The 20,364-nt window shown below is 48.5% G+C and overlaps 1 protein-coding gene across 4 annotated transcripts; it reads right to left on the minus strand.

Annotated features, from left to right (window-relative positions):
• Positions 1-8,355: 8,355 nt before the first annotated feature.
• LOC116951878 (calumenin-B-like) lies at positions 8,356-19,882 on the minus strand. 4 transcript variants are annotated; one of them, XM_032970688.2, is made up of 7 exons: positions 19,755-19,882; positions 17,803-18,073; positions 16,908-17,101; positions 15,386-15,549; positions 14,085-14,145; positions 13,271-13,470; positions 8,356-12,923 (listed from the first exon to the last, which is right to left on the minus strand). In XM_032970688.2, exons 2-7 carry the CDS (start codon positions 18,057-18,059, stop codon positions 12,819-12,821), a joined length of 981 nt encoding a protein of 326 aa, XP_032826579.1. In that variant the 5' UTR covers positions 18,060-18,073; positions 19,755-19,882; the 3' UTR covers positions 8,356-12,818. The 4 variants fall into 4 exon arrangements, with proteins under 4 accessions (XP_032826579.1, XP_032826589.1, XP_075928736.1 ...); XM_032970698.2 differs by having other exon boundaries at positions 19,638-19,760; XM_076072621.1 differs by lacking the exon at positions 19,755-19,882 and adding an exon at positions 19,499-19,631.
• Between the last annotated feature and the right edge of the window lie 482 nt (positions 19,883-20,364).

Consider the following 20,364-nt stretch of genomic DNA (forward strand, 5'->3'; position numbering starts at 1 on the left):
AGGCAGGACACCCGGGCGAGCCATCCAGGCGAGCCACCTGGTTAAGCCCCCAGAGGTGAGTCACCCAGGCTGGCCATACAGGTGGGCCACCCAGATAAGCCACCTGGGCGAGACACCCAGGTGAGGCACCTGGGTGAGCCACTCGTCACCCAGGTGATTCCTTCTGACGATACGCCACGGCATGCGTGGTCCTGTAAATGAGACTTCTCACTCTTCCCACCGTAATCAGTGACGGAGCCCCCCTCCCCCCATCCCCGACCTCTAACCCCTACCCCGAATCCGTTCCTCCCACCACAGGGAGGAGAGCAGTGGGGGGGAGCTGCCGGACCGCGAGCCGGACGCGTGCCGCATTCACGGCACGCTGATCACCAAGAAGGTGACAGACGCCGGAGGACAACGCGCGAGGCTCACGGAGGGGTGGGGGGGGGCAGATTACGAACGTGGACGACGAGCGGTAGCCACTTTGTTTATGTGGCGAGTAATGCTCGTAGAACACGTGGAGGACTGATGCAGAGGGTGAGGCGAGTCAATGCGTGGGGCACGTGGTAGAGTTATGAACTATTTATCTCTCTCGCTGAAGACAGGTAGGTAACATTATTCAGATTCCACCCGGTTAACGCCATTGCAATATATAGGACCATGGGGGATGTATGAACGGGTGCGTGTGTGGGAGCGCCTGGCCCTGGCGTGAGTAATTGTGCTCCAGCACGTTTTTTTAAATTCTGATTATTTTCTCCAGGTGCCCGGAAACTTCCACATCGTCCCCGGGAAGTAAGTGTACGCGCAAGTTCAATGCAGCATCTTCCATCTCATCTCCCATCTCATCCCCCATCATCTCCCATATCTTATCTTCCATCTTATCTCCCATATCATTGCCCATATCTTACATCTCATCTCATCTTCCATTCCACATCATCTTACCTCTCATCTAATCTCCCCTATCATCTCCCGTTTCACCATCTTCCATCTAATTTCCTGTCTCATCGTCCGTACTGCAACATCCGCACGGCGCGTGACCGTGCCGTGCCCTTCACGCTCGCGCGCATCTGTCTGCAGGTCACGAGGTCACCGCCACGGACACGCGCACATCCTGCACTACATGTTGCCCGAGGAAAGTGAGTACCTCACTGCACCTCCGATGAGCACGGTTGGCTGCATTCGGTGCAAAGAAGTTCAACACACACACACACACATCGATGACCAACCTCAGCGGGTGGCTCATGGGGTTACCCCACAGCCCCAGACGGTGATGATGATGAAGTTGGTGGTAATGAAGGTGACGAGGTGGACGGTGGTCATGATGATAAAGTTGGTGGTGATGAAGGTGACGAGGTGGACGGTGGTGGTGGTGATGATGAAGTTGGTGTTGATGAAGGTGACGAGGTGGACGGTGATGATGATGATGTTGGTGGTAATGAAGGTGACGAGGTGGACGGTGGTGGTGGTGATGATCAAGTTGGTGGTGATGAAGGTGACGAGGTGGACGGTGGTGGTGGTGATGATGAAGTTGGTGTTGATGAAGGTGACGAGGTGGACGGTGATGATGATGTTGGTGGTAATGAAGGTGACGAGGTGGACGGTGGTGGTGGTGATGATAAAGTTGGTGGTGATGAAGGTGACGAGGTGGACGGTGGTGGTGGTGATGATGAAGTTGGTGTTGATGAAGGTGACGAGGTGATCAGTGATGATGATGAAGTTGGTGGTGGTGAAGGTGACGAGGTGGACGGTGGTGGTGATGATAAAGTTGGTGTTGATGAAGGTGACGAGGTGAACGGTGGTGGTGGTGATGATGAAGTTGGTGGTAATGAAGGTGACGAGGTGGACGGTGGTGATGATGATAAAGTTGGTGGTGATGAAGGTGACGAGGCGGACGGTGGTGGTGGTGATGATGAAGTTGGTGGTAATGAAGGTGACGAGGTGGACTGTGGTGGTGATGATGAAGTTGGTGTTGATGAAGGTGACGAGGTGGACGACGACGAGGTGGATGATGACGATGGCTGTGGTGCCGTGCTACCGCAGGCTTTAACTTCTCGCACCGCATCGACGAGCTGTCGTTCGGGCAGCGCGCGCCGGGCATCGTCAACGCGCTCGACGGGGACGCGCGCACGGCCACACGAGGTGCCCACCACGTGCCCACCACGTGCCCACCACGTGCACACCACGTGCACACCACGTGCACACCAAAGATCCCCCCGTATAGCCATGCAACACTGTTAGGACAAGTGCTCTTAGCGAGCACCTATGAAGGGCAACATGGTTCACGAGGGGGTTGGTGTAGCCAGAACTATTCCCTGCATAGTTCTGTATCCCCGGTACTCATTTGAAGACGAAGACGATCTAAGGATTGTGCCAGAATGGGTTCAGATATGTGCCGACGATTGTAACGTGTGACCGAGAATGGAACTCGGTGGTGGCCGGGTTGTTAGCGCCGCCTCCTCGTTAACCACGCCACTCAACGCTCGCCTTACCGCACACGTAAACGACTCGTATACCTGGCACGGCTCTTGCATGATCATTGCATGCCCACCATCAAAATTGCTACCGCTCCACAATTGCGCACGGCGTTGTGCGAACGCGGTTTGGTTTATCGCTGCGGTCGTTGTGGGTGGTGGGGGTTTGGGGGGCTGCCTGCCTCATCGCTCCACCTCATCCACCTCGCCGTCTGTCTTCGCAGAGATGCAGAAGTTCCAGTACTTCCTGCAGGTGGTGCCCACGCGCGTGCGCACTCGGAGCGCGCACGTAGACACGCATCAGTACTCCGTCACGGAGCAGGTGGGGTGGCTCGGAGATGTTCACTATCCTCGCCTGGTATACAGGTGCTCGTGGGTTCGATCCCAACCCTTGACGCGAGGTTGTATATTTTGAGGTTGCACGGCTCTCTCTCTCCCTGTGTATTTTTCCCCCTGGCTTTACCCCTACATTTAAAATCAACGTGCGTTTCGAATATTTGGCTGGTATAAAATGCCACGTGATAAGCCTCTTTGTTGGGCTATCATTTGTGGCCAGGTGGCTTCTGAGAAAAGAGCTACATAGCTCAGTGGGCCTTAGCTGCTAAAATAAAATAAAAACAGTTTAGTTTCTCTGCCGAATTGAATACTCTACCAGTAGCCGGTGGTGATACTTTCACCAATATGCGTTGGACTTTTTTCGCACCGGACGTAAGCCAACCGTGCTCCTCGGAGGTGCGAGGGGAAGGACGACAGTCTAAACACAGACACACACAAAGTTAAATAACGCACACGTCCCATACATTCTCCACAATAAAGCGTAATGATTATTCAGTGTTTGGTAAATTGTTTATCTTAATATGTGACCCACCTCTCGTGGGAAAAATAAACCAGCTCCAAGTCGGGCAAAAGTCACCTGTACAAATTGTTACGAGGATGACTGGACAACCATAACTTGAGAGTTTACTGTGATGACATGACTCCCGCCTCTCACACCCTCTTACCCCCGGCAACACTTTCACTGCAGCACGTGGTGGCAGACCACGACTACTCACCAGGCCGACGCCGCAGGCACGCCGTCCCAGGTAACGGCGCACGCCCACACCGCCCACAATGCTGAGCCACCTTGGCCTCACGCTTCCTTCCACCCCATATCCACCCTCCAATCCCTTACCATTCTACCTCATTGCCTCCCTCTGGCACACTTAACATCCCACCATTTGATCCATCCTGCATCAAACCTCCCATCTCCTGCAACAGATGAACTCCACTGCCTCGATGCAACCCAATAACCCTAACCCCACACACCCTGCCACAAAACCCAGCCTACAACATCCCTCAGTCTGCATCCCATCTCCATCTCACCCTTCCTCATCCCGTCATCTCAATCCTACCACCCATAAATCTTGACTTAAAGCTTTCGTGACTGCAGGGATTCATATTCTTTGGGTCTTTTGGTAAAGCCACGTAGATAGGTTCAAAGAAAATAACAAAAAACCACGACGTTTCGATCGCAATACAAGCGTTCGTCATCAGGAAGAGGGGGTTAGTTAGCTTCCACCCATCTCACCAACTGCAGACCAACCCCATTCCACCACCGGCATGGCTCCTCCATCATCTCACCCCACACCATCCCGCCCCACCTTGATCTGACCACCTCAATCACTCCTCCATTCCCACCACCTTCGTCATCTACTCTCCATCCTACCACCTTAATTTCTCCTCTGCCCCACCATCCGTCTCATGCCACCCCCTATCACCACGCCCAGCATCCCACCCCTTTCTCCTCTTAAAATAACAAAAAATTCCATCGCGACCCATTATGGATTGGGCTTGCCCCCCTTGCCAGCGCATCAAGCTACTGTCGTCGTCTCGCACGCCGAGACCGTGAGGACCCCCCCCCCTCCCTCACTCCCACCGCCGCTCGCGTCGCTGCGCTGCTGTGCGGCGTGCGAGCGCCGTGTGTGCGTGTCGCAGGGATCTTCGTGCGCTTCTCGTTCGCCCCGCTGCGCGTGCACGTGGCGGAGGAGAGCGTCTCGTACGCGCACTTCGCCGTGAGGCTCTGCGGTCTCGCCGGAGGCATCTTCCAGACCTTGGGTACGGGACGGGGGAAGGGCGGCTCGAATCGTAGACGAATTGAATGCATTTTGATTTAAAGCTTTCGTGACTGCAGGGATTCATATTCTTGGTTCTTTCGGTAAAGTCACGTAGAAGGGAAACAATAAAATAATTAAAATATTAAACAATAAAATTCTACGTGACTTTACCGAAAGAACCAAGAATATAAATTGAATGCACTCAGCATAATTTTAAATAATCCATCGGATGATAAATAGTTTTGTGCGTGTTTATGACCACAATAATATCTATTTTGAGCAAGTGCATGTTAAAGGCTTACACGTACACGCTTAGAATTGTTTTAATGAACACATGGCGCACTAGATGACTAGAACCTTCTTGACATCAGTGAACCTGGCCTCGAACCTAGGATCAGTCTCGGTGTCGCGGCCATGGGATTCCACCCCTCCCCAGGGGTACTCGGTCGCCCGTACAACGAGCGGCTAGGAACCAACAGGGACTTGGTGACACCGTGAACTCCGATGGTGATGCTTGCAGCGGCGGCAACTTTTGGCTTCGAACACAGACGGCGGTCAACGCGTCGCGCGGCGCTTTCAGAAGCCACTGGAGCTGTGCGCTTTCAAATCTAGTCTTGATTTGAAGCTTTCGTGTCTGCATGAATCCATACTCTCTGGCTCTTTCGGTAAAGTCACGTAGATAGAAAAAAAATAACAAAAGAAAACACGACGTTTCGGTCGTCCTGAAGACGGACGCTTGTGTTGCGACTGAAACGTCGCTTTTTCTTTTGTTACTTTTAAATCTAGATTGAAAACTAATTTAAGAACTGTTTTTTGTGTTTAGGTTAATGTCCTTCCCCCACACCTCCGATTAGCATGGTTGGCTGCGTGCGGTGCGAAAGAAGTTCAACATATCCAAAAACTAAAATTCCCCGCATAGCCTGAACAGACTGTTTGAGCAAGTGCTGTTAGCGAGCACCTATGAAGGCCAACACGGCTCACGAGGGGGTCGGTGGCCAGCACCACGCCCGGCCGCCTTTGTCTCCCCAGTGGCGATGTTTTACACACAACACTAGGCACTCATTTGACACCGAGTCGACCTAGGGGAGGCCCAGGACCGATTCAGATAATCGTTACTGGTGTTGGCTAAGCAAAAATCGAACTCTGGTCACCGGGTTCGTAGTGCATCGCGCTAACCGCTACACCACCGCTCCCCACATATAAAGATAAAGATCCCCCATATAGCCTTAACAGACTGTAGGGGCAAGTGCTGTTAGCGAGCTCCTCCCACATATACACATACGTACACACACGTACACACACGTGGCGTTTCCTTGTTACTCTGCCCACTCACTTTCCCCTCCGTCCCCACTGCAGGCGTGGTGAACTCTCTGCTCAGTGGACTCTGGTGGCTGCGCACAGCCCTCACGACGCCTGCCAAGGAGCCTCTCGCTGCCGTCGAAGCAGGACAATAGCGAGCCCCCTACTGGTGCCCGCACTGATGCAGTCGAGGTCGAGAGGTCACCACCGCCGCCACCACCAGTGCCGTTGATGCCACCACAACTCGCCAACGCTTCCTTTTGTACGAGCCATCAGCTGTTGTTGGGAGTCAACAGCTGACCCCCCAAGGTACACCACAGTTTTACTTATCCAGACTTTCTACACTGTTGGAGAGATTTTGACATGTATAAACATTGCACTACCAGTGTATTTCACCAGCATCGTGGATACATTACATTGAACGTATTCTCTAAAGCCCACCCATATATCTTGTGCCTTAAGTACGCGTCTCATCAGGTGAAGTTCTGTCATCATGAAATGGTAGCGCGCCACTTGCACACAATACCACCGTTTTGGTACCATCCGTGGCACGTGCCGTCTGTATTGACCAGTTGTACGAATGTCTGCTCAATCTTGATAATTATTCAGATAAACCGCTGTGTGCCGTATTATTTAACTGTGCAATAACTCCGTGAAGATTGTTAACTTTGCGAGATGAAAAAAAAACTCCGCAGATTTAAAAACTCAATTCTTAGTAGGTGATAGTGACACAGGAACTGTCACACAGACGAGCAGGGCTGGGGCTGAGTCCACCTCTGCTGAATTCTTAAAGGAAAGTAAAACATTTTGGCAAAGACTGTCTCGTGTGTATATATATCGGGGTGAGTGCTTGAGCAGAATACAACGACAGACAAAAGCAGATTGTATCGTTACTCATTGCTTCGCGTTTAAACATGTCTATAGAGTTTAACACTCACCAAGTGGTGCCCCTGAATTAACTAGACATCCGTGACAAAGAGCTTTGGAGCTCATCGGATTCCTCCAGTATAAATAAATATTCTGATTCTGATATATGCATCCCCGACCCTCAATAAAATAGGTCATAGTATATGGATAGCAGGGATAGAATAAAATTCCGTTAGTTTCTAGTGGATCCATAACCACGATTGTCAGAAGTAAACCAAACAGCACATCACCACCGTAGCAAGGCCATTGAGAGTATGCAAGTATGTAAGTTGGATGTTTCTCCAGACAAAGAATAAACGAATACCATCATCATCTGAATCAACAGCGTTCGGCTTTGGGGGCTAATTAAATTAACAATATGCAGGGCATATATTGCCAACGTAATGATCAACAATACCACCACGACTCGATCACGGAACAACGCAGCCTGGATAAAGGGGAGGGGGGGGAGGGGGAAGAAATGCGATGAGGGAGAAACCACCCCAGCTAAGCAAACAACGAGAGATGTGGGGAGCATTAGTCTGGAGGAGGGACAACTGCAGGCCCGATGACAGGAAACTGCTCACCAATAAACTGACCGGCGAGGTGCACCGAGATGTTGGCTACGTAGAGTTGCGAAAAAAGTTCAAAGGAGAGGGGCACTTATCTTTTCAACGTTTTCCCAACCAATGTTGATGGCTTTGATGCATTTTCGGGGTAAAGATTGCGCTCGCGAAGGTGATCCAGTCGAAGTACATTGGAGTGAACCGTCGTCGAGTTGTTTTGTACCGAGGGCCTTTCCCGAGAGACAAATGGGGAAAATTTGTCCAAGGGTTGGCCAAAAAATCGGTAGAATAAAAAAGTTTTCCAGCTTTAATCAGATATTCTTCTTGGCTCATTGCAGTAACGTCACTTGCCATGCATCCACATGGCTGAGAAAGATTGCCAAGGGCGTTCCCTGTTCTTTCCTAGATTCCGTTCCCTGGGAGGTACGGGGGCCCAGGCGAGGCATGCCTGGTCCCTGGCACACTAGGCCTCAACTTCGTTTATGTTAATGTTATAAATAAATTCCTTTCTGTGTCGGCTGCTTCTGGTGACGACGCATTTTTCATTGTCATTTTAGTTCATGATCATCCGTGGTTAATCCACTGGTGGATGACAGTATTTTCAAGCCAACACAACCTCTCACGATCCTGCGATCAAATATTCCACTTTCAACACAGCACTGCCTTGCCGTTAGAATGAGGCTCAAATGCATTGTAGACCTTCACCAACCTGCATTGACCGGGGTGGTGAAGTATGGTCAATCCCCCCCTCTCTCCTCAACGACACACCTAAACCATTTCAGTTACAGATGTTTAAATGACACCGGTGCCTATCCCAGCTGTCATCACGGTTTAGAGGTCAAGTCACTCCCTGGCACCCAAAAAAGAGGGCCACGCAAACAGCTCAAGGCACCGTGCATTTTTTTTAAATATGGTACTGACTTTTCAGCAATTTAAGCCAATTTTTGATTTAAGTCATTTTATTTTTAAACCAGAGTTTTCAGGTCTTTCATTTGCATAGTGTTACGAACCATTCAGAATTACAAAAATACACAAAAAACATTCAAACAAGTTATTATATTTTATGAGCTGGACACAATACTGCATGTTCTATCAATCTTAGTTTCTTCATCTATTAACTGTTCAGTGTTTCATTTGACAAAAACGTACACAAAAATTGTCAAAAAAAAACCTCTAAAGTAGGCATGATTAAAAAAACCTCAAACTTTCACATTACAGGCAACTGCTTACAGTTGTGTGGGCAAAGGTGCCGACATCGAAACGAGACCTCCCCACTCGTGTGCGCCGTTAGAATCACTCTGCACGCTCAAGGCAATTTTGAGAAGACGCTGCGATAAGGATTTTTTGTTGTAGGGTTAGAAAGTAAACATTGTTAAAACAAACAACCCCAGCATTTAATGTTTTACAGTGTGAGAAAAAGTTAAAGGGCACGTAAAAATTAACTTTGTTGTTTTCACACAAAAAAACATATTCAGAATTAAAGTCTGTAAAAGTCAATGTACAGAAGTAAAAAAAGCCCTCTAGTTTAGGGGATTATTAAACAGTTAAAGAGACACTAAACTGTTATGACATTGGCTAAATCAGAAACGTGATGGTGAAAGCGCCAAAAGCTGGAATATACCGAGAAACACAGCCATATAAATCGTGGCAGGTGTAATTAATGTGCGGGACAGGTGCTTTATATATAAAATGATACTATAATACTATTAAGGTTTAAGGTTTTCGAATGAATCGTGGCATATCCATCTGCCATTTAACTTCACACATAGCTATGTTGTTTTACTTGGCACATATTACGTGGCAGATGCTGCTTAAGTAGGAAGCGCTGAGTAAGACGAAGATGCTAATCCAGCTCTCGTACGCATGCAGTATAAATCTATTAATTTTTATTCCACAAATGAATATTGTTTTGCGAATAAATCAAACATTTCTGTAGCGAGCAAAATTTTAAGCGGGGCACACACTTTCGATTTTTGGTGAAAAATATATAACGTCCACAACTCATGGTATAGAAACAATAAACACTTTAAATGCCGCGACAATAATTAAAATAACAAGTCAAACAAGTGAGACAAAACAATACTTAAATTCATATTCTTAGTTCTTTCGGTAAAGTCACGTAGATGGGAAACAATAAAATAATAATGTAAATGTTATTTTATATTTTTATATAAAATAAAATTTATAAATATTACTTTATTTTATATTTTTATTATTTTATTGTTTCCCTTCTACGTGACTTTACCGAAAGAACCAAGAATATGAATCCCTGCAGTCACGAAAGCTTTAAATCAAAATACTTAAATTGTGAAGGAAAGTGACTGTGGGGCAGTCTACAGTGAGAGCAGCTGATGACGCGATGCTTACTGCTGAACACGTGTCCCAAACGATGTGCCGTGAGTCTCAATAGATACAACACTGTCATTTCCTTCCGATTAATTTTTATACGTCCAGTTGAACTATTTCCATTCGGTTAATGCAGTGTTTCGCTTACGGTTCACGGTTACAAAGCTAATAATTGTAGTGTGTACCACCTGGTGATTGCGGCAGATGTTGTACGCGTGTTGAACTTCTTTTGCGCCGTACATAGCACACCGTGCTAATCGGAGGTGCAGAAGCATGTCATCGTTTATAAGGTTATCAACATTGCAGCGTTGCACTGACACACGGTCATTAACTTGCATCTATACAATTTACGTTGTATTATACTCCCATTGTAGTCATTGCATTGTTACTGTTTGGAGTGCATTGTTTGTTATTGCGGTGTTATTGTGCTTGTGTGTGCTTTATTTAAGTGTCATTTCAGTGTGAACGTAGCATTGAGTTAAGAGCTGTGTATTTCGTTGAAGCAACAGCAATGAGGTGGTTACAGCCTATCCATCTTCATTGGCAGTTGGGTCTCCGAGCGCATTTGCGCATCTTTACACGATCACCCGTTCCACGGCGAGCTGCAGACCCGTGGGCTGCACCCGACTCCAAGGCACGCAGCAGCAGCAGCAGCATCACGCGGCGTGCGTGAATCATTTTGATTTCGACTTGAACACTTACCAAATTTAGACTTTCTTCCTTTTTGATTGAAATGATTCGATTCAACGGTTATTTGAGATTTCCTCCGATCATTATTGGTATGTCACTTATAAAAAATTGTATTTGTATTCATACGAGCGAAAGTCCACGGATAAAATTGATTATCTCTGAAGGGCTTCCAATTGTAGGTAATGAACACGTGCTGCTCACGTGGGTTTCAATTGTGGCCACCATTAATTTTAGCTTTAATTTCGATGACATAAGCAATCTGGGTAGGCTATAATTTTAACCCACTTTAGCACTCGTAGGTTTTAAGAGAGATTTAGGCCGTATGTTTAAGAGGCATTGTGGATTGATAATCTTCAGATCAGATGGAACCTCTTTCATGTAACTTTCTTTCACGTGAAAAACTGCATTCAACTGAAAAACACCATGCACTCCCGATACAGCAGCCATGACCATCGCACAGCATAGCTATGTGATTCGCTCATATTAGTGGACTCTTGACGGTGGTAGAGGATCTAGATGTTTAGAATGTCCTCCAGACCAGTCGTGGTGCTAGAGACCAAACAGCTTTCAATAGGTCCTGTAAACCGAAGTACCTTCCTTTAGACTTTAGAGCAAAGCCACCTCTTCTCCACTGCCCTATATATGTATTCTTGGCTCGTATAGATAAGCAATTATAATATTGTTGTACTCCCAGTTGGACAATACATTGCTAAAAGGATGGAACCAATGTGATATTTAACGTTTCTCGGCTTGTGAAATCTAATGCTAGGTGGAACATGAAGCCATTTTTCAACCTCGGAATCAGTTCCAGGAGACCAAGATTTTGGCCACAATGGGGCATTTAGGTAGTTTACTTTATGATAATATATTAGTGCTAATATCTGGCAGATCATCGAGTGCAGTACATTCAGATCGTTTTAAGATTCCTTATGGAATTGTTGTAAACATCTCAGCTTAAAAATGATATTCAGTACATTTTCATCTCAACTGTCAACTCCTAATTTAGTGTAATTTTTAATAAAGTGGGCAGCGCTTTTGACAATATGATGTACTGTATATGGAATTATAAAGTGTCCTGTTGACTGCAGTTTAAAATACCACGTTTTCTTCTCGGAACAGAATTTTGGAAAACAGGGTCTCATATGTCCCCAGGTCTCAATTCCTTCTGAAATACGTATACATCAATCGCCCTGTCTCTACCTCTTTCATAGAATCACCCCATTCTATACCTTATACTAACCTTCTTTATTCCACTAGACACAACGTATTTAAACAATGAACTGAAACTCAGAAACCTTTAATGGATATAAGCACAATAGATAAATGCATGTCCCTGTGCCACCAGCAAATCAACGTTCTGTACTTTAATAGCGTTCACAGCCTCCACTGCTTGCACACACACTTAGACGGGACACTTACGCTCACCACACCACCACAATTAACCCTGGTTTCGGGCAAGCCTTTGAGTTACTATTGAAAGCATGAAAGCGAGGTAACCAGATAGCTCAGAGGCCCATGTCAGGAATATGAGCTAGCTCCTCAAAGATGCTAGCGTCCAATCCTGATAAATCATTGTGTGTAAACAAGTTTGCGTGTTAAATCATTTTGATCTGCTCAGTGACAAAAAAACTGCATCATAAAAAGTGCTCGTGGTATGTTGGCTATAATTCGGAGTGCCCGACTCACAATTGGAAGACGGAAAGTTAACAGTTTGCTCATGTGTCGACTCAGCTTATTAAATGTGGCAAGGCCTGGAAGGCCCGAGGGACACTGAGCATGCCCATGGTAACACGGGATGGCTTTAGAAGGCCCTGGGGACTGGGTTGGCATCGAGTGATTCGGGGAGGTTGACATTGCCTTGGGGTGGTTTGTATAGTGGGAGCCAGTAATCTGTAAGCTACGTGATGTATTCCTTGCAACCAGACATGTGCTCTCCCCCGAGTGTGTGCTGCCTATTCATATGCACATGGTTTACGGGCATCTACCTGTGTGCACGTGGATATAATGCACACGCGTGCAGTGGAGTATGCACACAGTTACTCATGCGCTGCGTGTGTTGGTGAGTGTAGGTGTTAGTCTGCGACACGACAATGGGTTCCCATGCCGCGATGTTTAGGATACAATGTTACGGTCCAAGCAACTCGGGGTTCAACTTCTAGTACAGGACACTGGCGAACTTTACTTGGGCTTCCCCTAAGGTCAACTTGGCCTGAAGTGATTACCTGGTGCAGCATGTGAACATCGGCAAAGAAAAGACCAAAGTGGTTGAGGCTGCATATTGCTTGCTTCACTGCCCTGGCCTTAATGAGCATTCTCTAACAGCGCTTGTCCAAACAGTTTCACCTAGGCCAAAAAGGGCACTGTGATTGATGCGAGTGCACGTGTCATAAGCACGTGTCATGAGCACGTGTGTGCATCACCGGTGTATGCATGCACGTGTACGTCATGTGTGCGTGTGTGCATGCGGCTCATAACTCATCGTGCCGCATGAGAGCCTCCCCAAAGTCTGTGGCCTGGCTGCCCACAAACAGGTCGTACTTAGCGATAATCTCCTCCCTCGTCAGATTCCCATCCTGTAAGTAGACAAAACGCCCATCAGCAACACGAACAGCATAACATCAATCATCAACGCAATGGCATCGACGCTGCAAGCCCATCCCCCAACAGTTTTCCCTTCAATGTGTATGTAAATCAAAAAAACAAACAGCCCCTGTAAAAAAAAAAATTCAACATTGACACCTGCATTGACTCACATTTGACTAGAATGCACAGATGAGGCAAGTATCGAGAAGAGCTTTTTGCATTTTAGGTTTAACCTTCATTCAACTGCACGTCAAGTTAAGAACAATTACAGAACTACACACAACTGCCAAGGTAGCATTTCCACCGGTCTCCCTCTCCGCACTGCCCTTCGTCCCACCTGGTCATCGTCGCACTCATGGATGAGGTGCTTGGACTCGGCCTCGGCCTGGTCGTAGTCGTCGGGCAGGATCCAGGCGGCCACCTCGTCATGCCCCATCAGCCCGTCGCCATCCGTATCGCGGAGTTCTGCAAACTGCTTCCGCTCCGATTCCACCCACTCAGAGTCGCCCTCCTCGCTCTCCTCGCTGTACATGTCTCCTAGACACGCGCGCACAAACACGTTCTGCGTTAGGCATGGGCAAGCCGAGGAGAGGGGGGTAAGGGAGGGACACAAGCGGGAGCACGTGATACTTCTGAGTAAACATACTGGACCCGAGACGGGCGCATGCAGCAGCAGCACCTGCTGGGCCAGTGAAGGCCACGTGTAGCTACGTATACTACACCCGAGAGGGAGAGATGTGTACGTGCTGCATTAGGGAGGACGCATGCAGGTGGGCGTTCTGGCGCTAGCGAGGGGCACGTGCTAGCTTAAGGAGGCGCTCATACTCCTGCATGTGTTGGGTTAGGAAGGGACAATCTCAGATGCATGTGCTGGCTTAGGGTGGAACATGAATACAGATGCTGCGTTCGGGAAGGACTTGTGCAGTTGCACGTGGTCTGCATTCTGGTACACACAAGTGTATTCTCCACGACAGGGCAATGCGTCCGCACTGTGGGTCCATATGTGCCATGGGTTTAGAAAACATGTGATCTGCAGGCGTGTACAAGCACTGGCTCAGCGTAGACGTGCAAGTGGATGCGCCGGTTTATGAATGTGTGTGGGGTTGTCAAGGACACAGTGGTGTCCGTGCGTGTTGTCTTGCATTCCTCACCTATATACTCATCCACGTTGATGAAGCCGTCGCCGTTTTTATCAATGTCTTCAATAGTTTCCTGAAATCAGAATCCAGGCTTCGGTTAACGAGCTGTACGTTGCCAAGAGGTCCTCAGAAATTACAAGCACCCCGGTTTTATTTATCCCGGATAGCCTCAATGAATTGACTCTCAAGACACTTATTCATCAGAGTCCTGGCATTGGGATGTTTGGCCAACTCCATACTGAGGAGTGCTTTTTTTTGTACATTGGGAGGCAATTAGAGCATCTCCAGAAAACCAATACACACGAGGAGACAAGACGCAAAACAAAGTTTTACACAGATGGGCTCAAATGATCCGACTGCTGTACTGACACCTCCTGGCCACCTTGATTCCAGCGGGTTTGCAACTTTCACGAACCTGCACGATTCACCGACCCTTGCATCAGAAGTGCTAGATCACGAATAGGGATTCGCCAACCAGGTCAGGCACAAGTTGCCAGGTGTATTCCTCCAGTATAAGTAAATATTCTGATTCTGTCTGCCTGTGATTTTTAAGCTTCGCTGTATTGTGTGCGGATCTTTCTAAGCGTCCACGGACAGTGCGCTGATTGATGTTTGTAGATGTGTCGGTGATGTCTAATGGTATTACTTTCAAGCTGGTGTTTGCGAATTTGCAGATAATGCTAGTGTTGATATGTGGTAAGCATCTCTATCGTGTGAGCCTGTTTATTTAGAGATGCAACCCAACAAACACATATATTGTTCAATACTGCGGCTGTGTGGCCTGTACTGACAAGATGCTGTCAGCTGTGTCACCAAGGCATTCTAGTGCTATCGCTCTCATGATACCTCAAAGTAAAATTATAGATATTGCTTTACATCAACACAGGTATAGGAAGAAGAAGACCAAAGCACACTATGGATGCATGTCTGATTACGGTTTTCAAGTCCATGAATGAAGCTTTGAACATCTGTGAAACAGCCTGTGAAACAGCCTGGATATTTAATCCATCTACAATATATTTGTTTTTTGGGCTGCGTCTTCCTTTAAATATTTGCTCGTAAAGTGTCCATGCGGTGGGTGGGTGCTGGTGAGCGTCAATGTAAGCCGCCGTGTTCCATTGTGTCGGCATCCATGAACACTTCAAATGGCGCATTGTTTGCTGCAGCTTAGGCTATATATAGGCAGCGTTGATGGCGAGCACCACTGTAGCGTGCGCTTGAGTGCGCATGTTCAACGTCCGCTGGAGTTGTCGGGGGTGGTGGGAGCAACACGAGGACCCTGGCGAGCGCGAGCGCCCGGTGCAGGTTCGCACCGTGACGACGAGGTTGCGCATGTGCGGGTGCTCCTCGGGGTGCAGGAAGGCCGCGTACTCGTTGCGTGATGCCCGCCCATCCCCGTCCACGTCCGCTGCCTGGAAGCGGCGCTCGTCCCGGAGAACCATCGCCCGGTACCCGTCCGGGTCCTCGGGGTCCTCCTCTACATCACCACCAACGAATTGCAAAGCATATTCTTAGTTTTTTCGGTAAAGTCACGTTGAAGAGAAACAACAAAATAATAAAATATATATAAAACAATAACAAATTCTCACGACGTTTCGACCATAACTCAAACGGTCATCTTCAGGTGTGTTGGTTTGCATAAATTTATTTTTAAACGGCGCATTTATTTATTTACAAAAAAACGTTAGCATCACGCGCAGCGATTTGGCAGTTTGCCCAAGACTAGTCCATCTATATTTCTTAATTGATTGTTCACGCTTACAGTGGCTTTCAGACAGCATACATTATAAAATTTCGTCTCCCCCCTCCTCTTTTCAAAATATAGATGGACTAGTCCTGGGCAAACTGCCAAATCGCTGCGCGTGACGCTAACGTTTTTTTATAAATAAATAAATGCGCCGTTTAAAAATAAATTTATGCAAACCAACACACCTGAAGATGACCGTTTGAGTTATGGTCGAAACGTCGTGAGAATTTTTTATTGTTTTATATATATTTTATTATTTTGTTGTTTCTCTTCAACGTGACTTTACCGAAAAAACTAAGAATATGAATTACTGCAGTCACGAAAGCTTTAAATCAAAATTGAATTGCAAAGCAATCGATTGTTACGAACAAGATTCGTTGCAAGAATCATTTGCATAAGAATAGATTTGAAATTACGCATGCCTATTTACTACAAATGCAATGTGCTTAACATTTACTGAACTTGGCTTTTATAGAACAATAATAGTTGCCTCCTACTAGCAGACTGTTTGTTATCAGGCCCAAGTTCTGGGTCACCTTGCGCCCACAGAAACAGCTGTCACTTACTGTGGGTGCCTTTTCAAGCGCTACGAGATGCCCCGGCCTATAGGAGGGCGCAATTTCAAACACTCATTATGATTATTACCATCATGCCCTAACATATGAACCAAGTATGTTCGTGGCATATATGCAAACACATTTTCACACAAACCGATAGGTTAATGCGTGGGTATATAACAATAATAATGGAGAATTTGTAAAGCACAAAGTTTTCATTCATTCTCAAAGAGAGAGCGATTCAGAGGCACAGAAAACCACAGACAAACAGTAAAGCAGACAGAACACAGCCGATAATTGGTCAAGCTTTGTTGTCCAATGTGGCATACGGTGCGAAAGAAGTTCAACATACATACATAACTTGCTGACCTGCCCCTACTGGCCATCTGTGAATAAGAGCTTCATAGCTCATCGGATTCCTCCAGGATAAATAAAGATTCTGATAAAGATTATGATTTATTCTGGGATGTTTCGCCAAACTCCATTAATGAGTGTTTATACATGCATGCGTGCGCGGACGTGTGTGCGGACCGGCTAGGTAGCTGTAGGTGGCATTCTTGTACTCGGCCCAGTTGACGTAGCCGTCACCGTCCAGGTCGTGGCTGCTCCACTGCCGCTCCGCCTCCTCCAGCACCCAGCGCCGCTGCGCGTGGCGGATCCACTCGGTGAGCTCCGTCTCCGTCACCAGCCCGTCCCCGTTCTCGTCGATGCGCGTCACAATCATCCTGGGATACGGTCGGCACGGGTCATATGCCACACGCGCGGGTGATGCAATTCGTAGACAGTTAAGATGAATGTGCAGAACTGAAAACAATTCATGGGCTACAACCCATCTTTCCCATCATCATCATCATCATCCTCCTCTACTCTATTCCACTCCATGACAGCATCTGACACCTGTTAAATCTGCCAGTCCACCTCTCAATGGAAGGTTGCTTCTCTTGTCTGCAACTCCTTCCCCATAGCAGTGTGCGCTGCCAATGCATTCTGCCTGTTCAATCCTTCCTCTTTTGCTTCGCCGATGAGTAAATGCCTCTCTCTATCGCACGTAGATTGTGGCAAGATGAAGATGCCCAAGGATCATGTAACTTCGCACTGCCCCAAATATACATTTGAAGGTGGTGAATTGCAAATACAATGCAAAGCAATTGAAACGCTAAATCACTTACAAGTAAATCTCCAATGATTGCACTTCACTGGCCACACAAAAGAAGCGAGTGAACTGTGTTCAGTTCTTACCACGGATGTCTTGATTGTGACCTGGCAAGTAACTCAGATCTCCCGCCAGCGTCCTAGCTCGGTCCCCTTCCCTAGTACAACGAGTCTGGCAATGTGACCGCATTCATTACACGCATTCTACATCCAATCCGCACAGTACTAGAAGACCCACTGCCACAGCCACCTGCTGTTCCCCACGGGCACTCACCCCAAACGCTCCTTGCTCTCCTCGGGGCTCAGCTGGTCGAAGGTTCGAGCCTCCTCGGCGCCCAGAAACGCCTCGTGGTCGAACTCGTGATCGTGATCGTCGTCGTGAACGTGCTCGCTCAGCGGCCGCTCGTGCTCGTGCACGCGCGACGACCGCCTCTCGTCCCCGGTCGCGGCCGCCAACACCGCCGTGATCAACGTCGCCATCGCCAGGGTCCGGACCACGGCGGCCGAACGCAGGCAGCCGGGGAGAGCCATCGCCGAAAGAGTTGCTGGTGCACGCAAGCACGCACACGCACACACGTCAGTAGATGTACAAGCGCGTGCTGAACGTATGCGTCAAAACCCTGGCTGGGAGTCGACTCAGCCACCATTCGTCATCCTCAGCCCTCGTCTATTCACCGATGAAGCCCCCAACCCCCACAATCCATCTCCTGCACATTGTTTGCATTGCTCCATCTCTGTGCTGGTCACCCTCCCAGGACACGGTTCACGCCTTCGACCGTCATTCCATCACCAGTCTCGTCCACTGGCTCCGATTCGTTTGCTCCGTTGTCCACTTTTCAGTGTTTGTTCCACTTGCCCGACTAGTGGCAATGTTTTTTCCCCCCACGTCACAGCTGGGAAACTCGGTTCATCAGGCACAATGGTATGCCGAACACTACCCGGACATTGAACACCATCTACAGTACATATATTACACAGCACCTACACTTTAGCTTAAGTCATTAACACATTAAAGTTAAACACACACACGTTAGGTTACAACGTCAAATTACGGCACGGAATATTTCGGATAAGACGCTCCGGAAAGTGAGACATACTCAAAAGTTGTGTCCGATGTTAATGAAGTGACACAACTCTGGTCACACACACACACGCCGGATTATAAGACACACTACCGACTTTTGCTTTAAAATACCGAGGGAGAAAGTGCTAACTAATAAATTGATCTATTCTATTTAGGATGTGTATAGCGACCTTTCAAGGGCGAAGGGAAATTGATGTCCATTGCAATACGCTAGAGACAACTCGTCAGCAAATTCCACAGAGTTCCGCATGCAGCTTCAACAGTCAGACTCCTGACCCCCGTTCACAGCTCTGGGGTCAGTGGTGGTAATTCCCCGTTCCTATGGCGGAGACGAGTGACCGACAGAACAAAGGAAAAGGTCCCCCGTACAGCCTTAACAGACTGTTGGGGCAAGTGGCTGTGAGTGACCAGCGCCTATGAAGGCTGCCGGCACTGTGGCACACGAGTGGGTGTGGGTGGCCAGCACCACGCCCGGCCGCCTTTGTCTCCCCAGTGGCGATGTTCACTACACACCGCACCAGGTACTCATTTGAGGCCGGGTCGACCTAGGGGAGTCCCAGTACAGGTTCAGATAAATCGTCACCGGTGTTGGTGGCCGTGAGCGGGAATCCAACTCGGGGTCGCCGGGTTGTTAGCGCAGCGTGGCGCTAACCGCTGCGCCACCGCTCCCCCGCAAACTGAACACCCACAAATAGACGTGTAACGATTCGATTCCACAAACTAAATGGATTGAATCGTGCCAGCAAGACCGTGTCTAGGTTGGTTCATGAACGGCTTAGGGCGGCGGCAACAACAACAGATGTTTACACATTCGTCCCACTACATCATAATCCACAACGTCCCTCGCACTCCCGTCACGCGATGCAACCGGCGCGCCGCGAGTTACCGAAGCGAGAATCGATGCAGGAAAATTGCGTTCGCCGCCGGATGGAGTGGTGGGGGGAATCGTCGCGAGCGTATCGGGAGCGGTATTTAAAACAGGAGCGCGCGAGCGAGCGACGTGGCGCGACGTGCCGGCCGCTAACCGTCTGTACGACGCGAGCGAGTGTCTGAGCGAAGACCGTGGTGGCGGGGAGCGGGAGGGCATCAAAGTGCGCGCGTCCCTAGCCGCCCACAGCGGCCGCGCGGAGTCACAAACTCACCCAGCCGAGCCGCGCCGAGACCAGGCCGGGGATCGCGTGACGTCACCGCGGCACGAGCCGGGAGGGGCGGGGCGGGGAGAGGAGACCAATGGGAGCGCGAAGTGCGGTAGAGGGCACGCCCCCTGCCCCCCCCCTAACAAACTCCACCCTCCACCCCGCCGCGCTGTGTCGCTCCTATTGGTGGCGCGGTGCCACGTGTCGTCCGCGGGGGCGTATATAAGGGAGTTCACCGGGCGCCTAGATGCAGGCATTTCTGGCAGTAGTCGTGCTTCTGCTGCAATGAGAGTGGGGTAGGTCATCGGTGGACACGTGGAAGTTGGGCTCGTCCAATGACACGGATAATTTAATTGGTTTCTCGGCTCCTGGAGGACCTCGCCACGGTTACAGACCGGGCCCGATCCAGTACCATGGTTGTACATTATGTATTCATGTGCCTGACGCTGGGAAATAAACCTGGCCGGTTGGCAGAAGACAAGTCTGGAATTGTTCTGGGAATTTATTCACACGCCGCATCTGTTGAGCATTAGCGTGTCCTCGTGTTACTGCGGTGATATATCGGGTGTAATATATTATAGATTGGCATACCTTGAACTCGAGTGGTTAATGTCTT

The sequence above is a fragment of the Petromyzon marinus genome, chromosome 3, assembly GCF_048934315.1.
Source record: "Petromyzon marinus isolate PM22_M1 ecotype Great Lakes invasive population chromosome 3, UKy_Petmar_22M1.pri1.0, whole genome shotgun sequence".
In the NCBI taxonomy this organism is placed as follows: domain Eukaryota; kingdom Metazoa; phylum Chordata; class Hyperoartia; order Petromyzontiformes; family Petromyzontidae; genus Petromyzon; species Petromyzon marinus.

Coding starts and splice junctions, on each gene's coding strand:
- LOC116951878 (XM_032970688.2), bottom strand. CDS start 18,059: ATGGCTCTCCCCGGCTGCCTGCGTTCGGCCGCCGTGGTCCGGACCCTG. Junction 15,550..16,907: donor CACCTACAGCTACCTAGCCG/GTCCGCACACAC, acceptor GTGGTGATGTAG/AGGAGGACCCCGAGGACCCG. Junction 12,924..13,270: donor ATGAGTGCGACGATGACCAG/GTGGGACGAAGG, acceptor GTCTACTTACAG/GATGGGAATCTGACGAGGGA.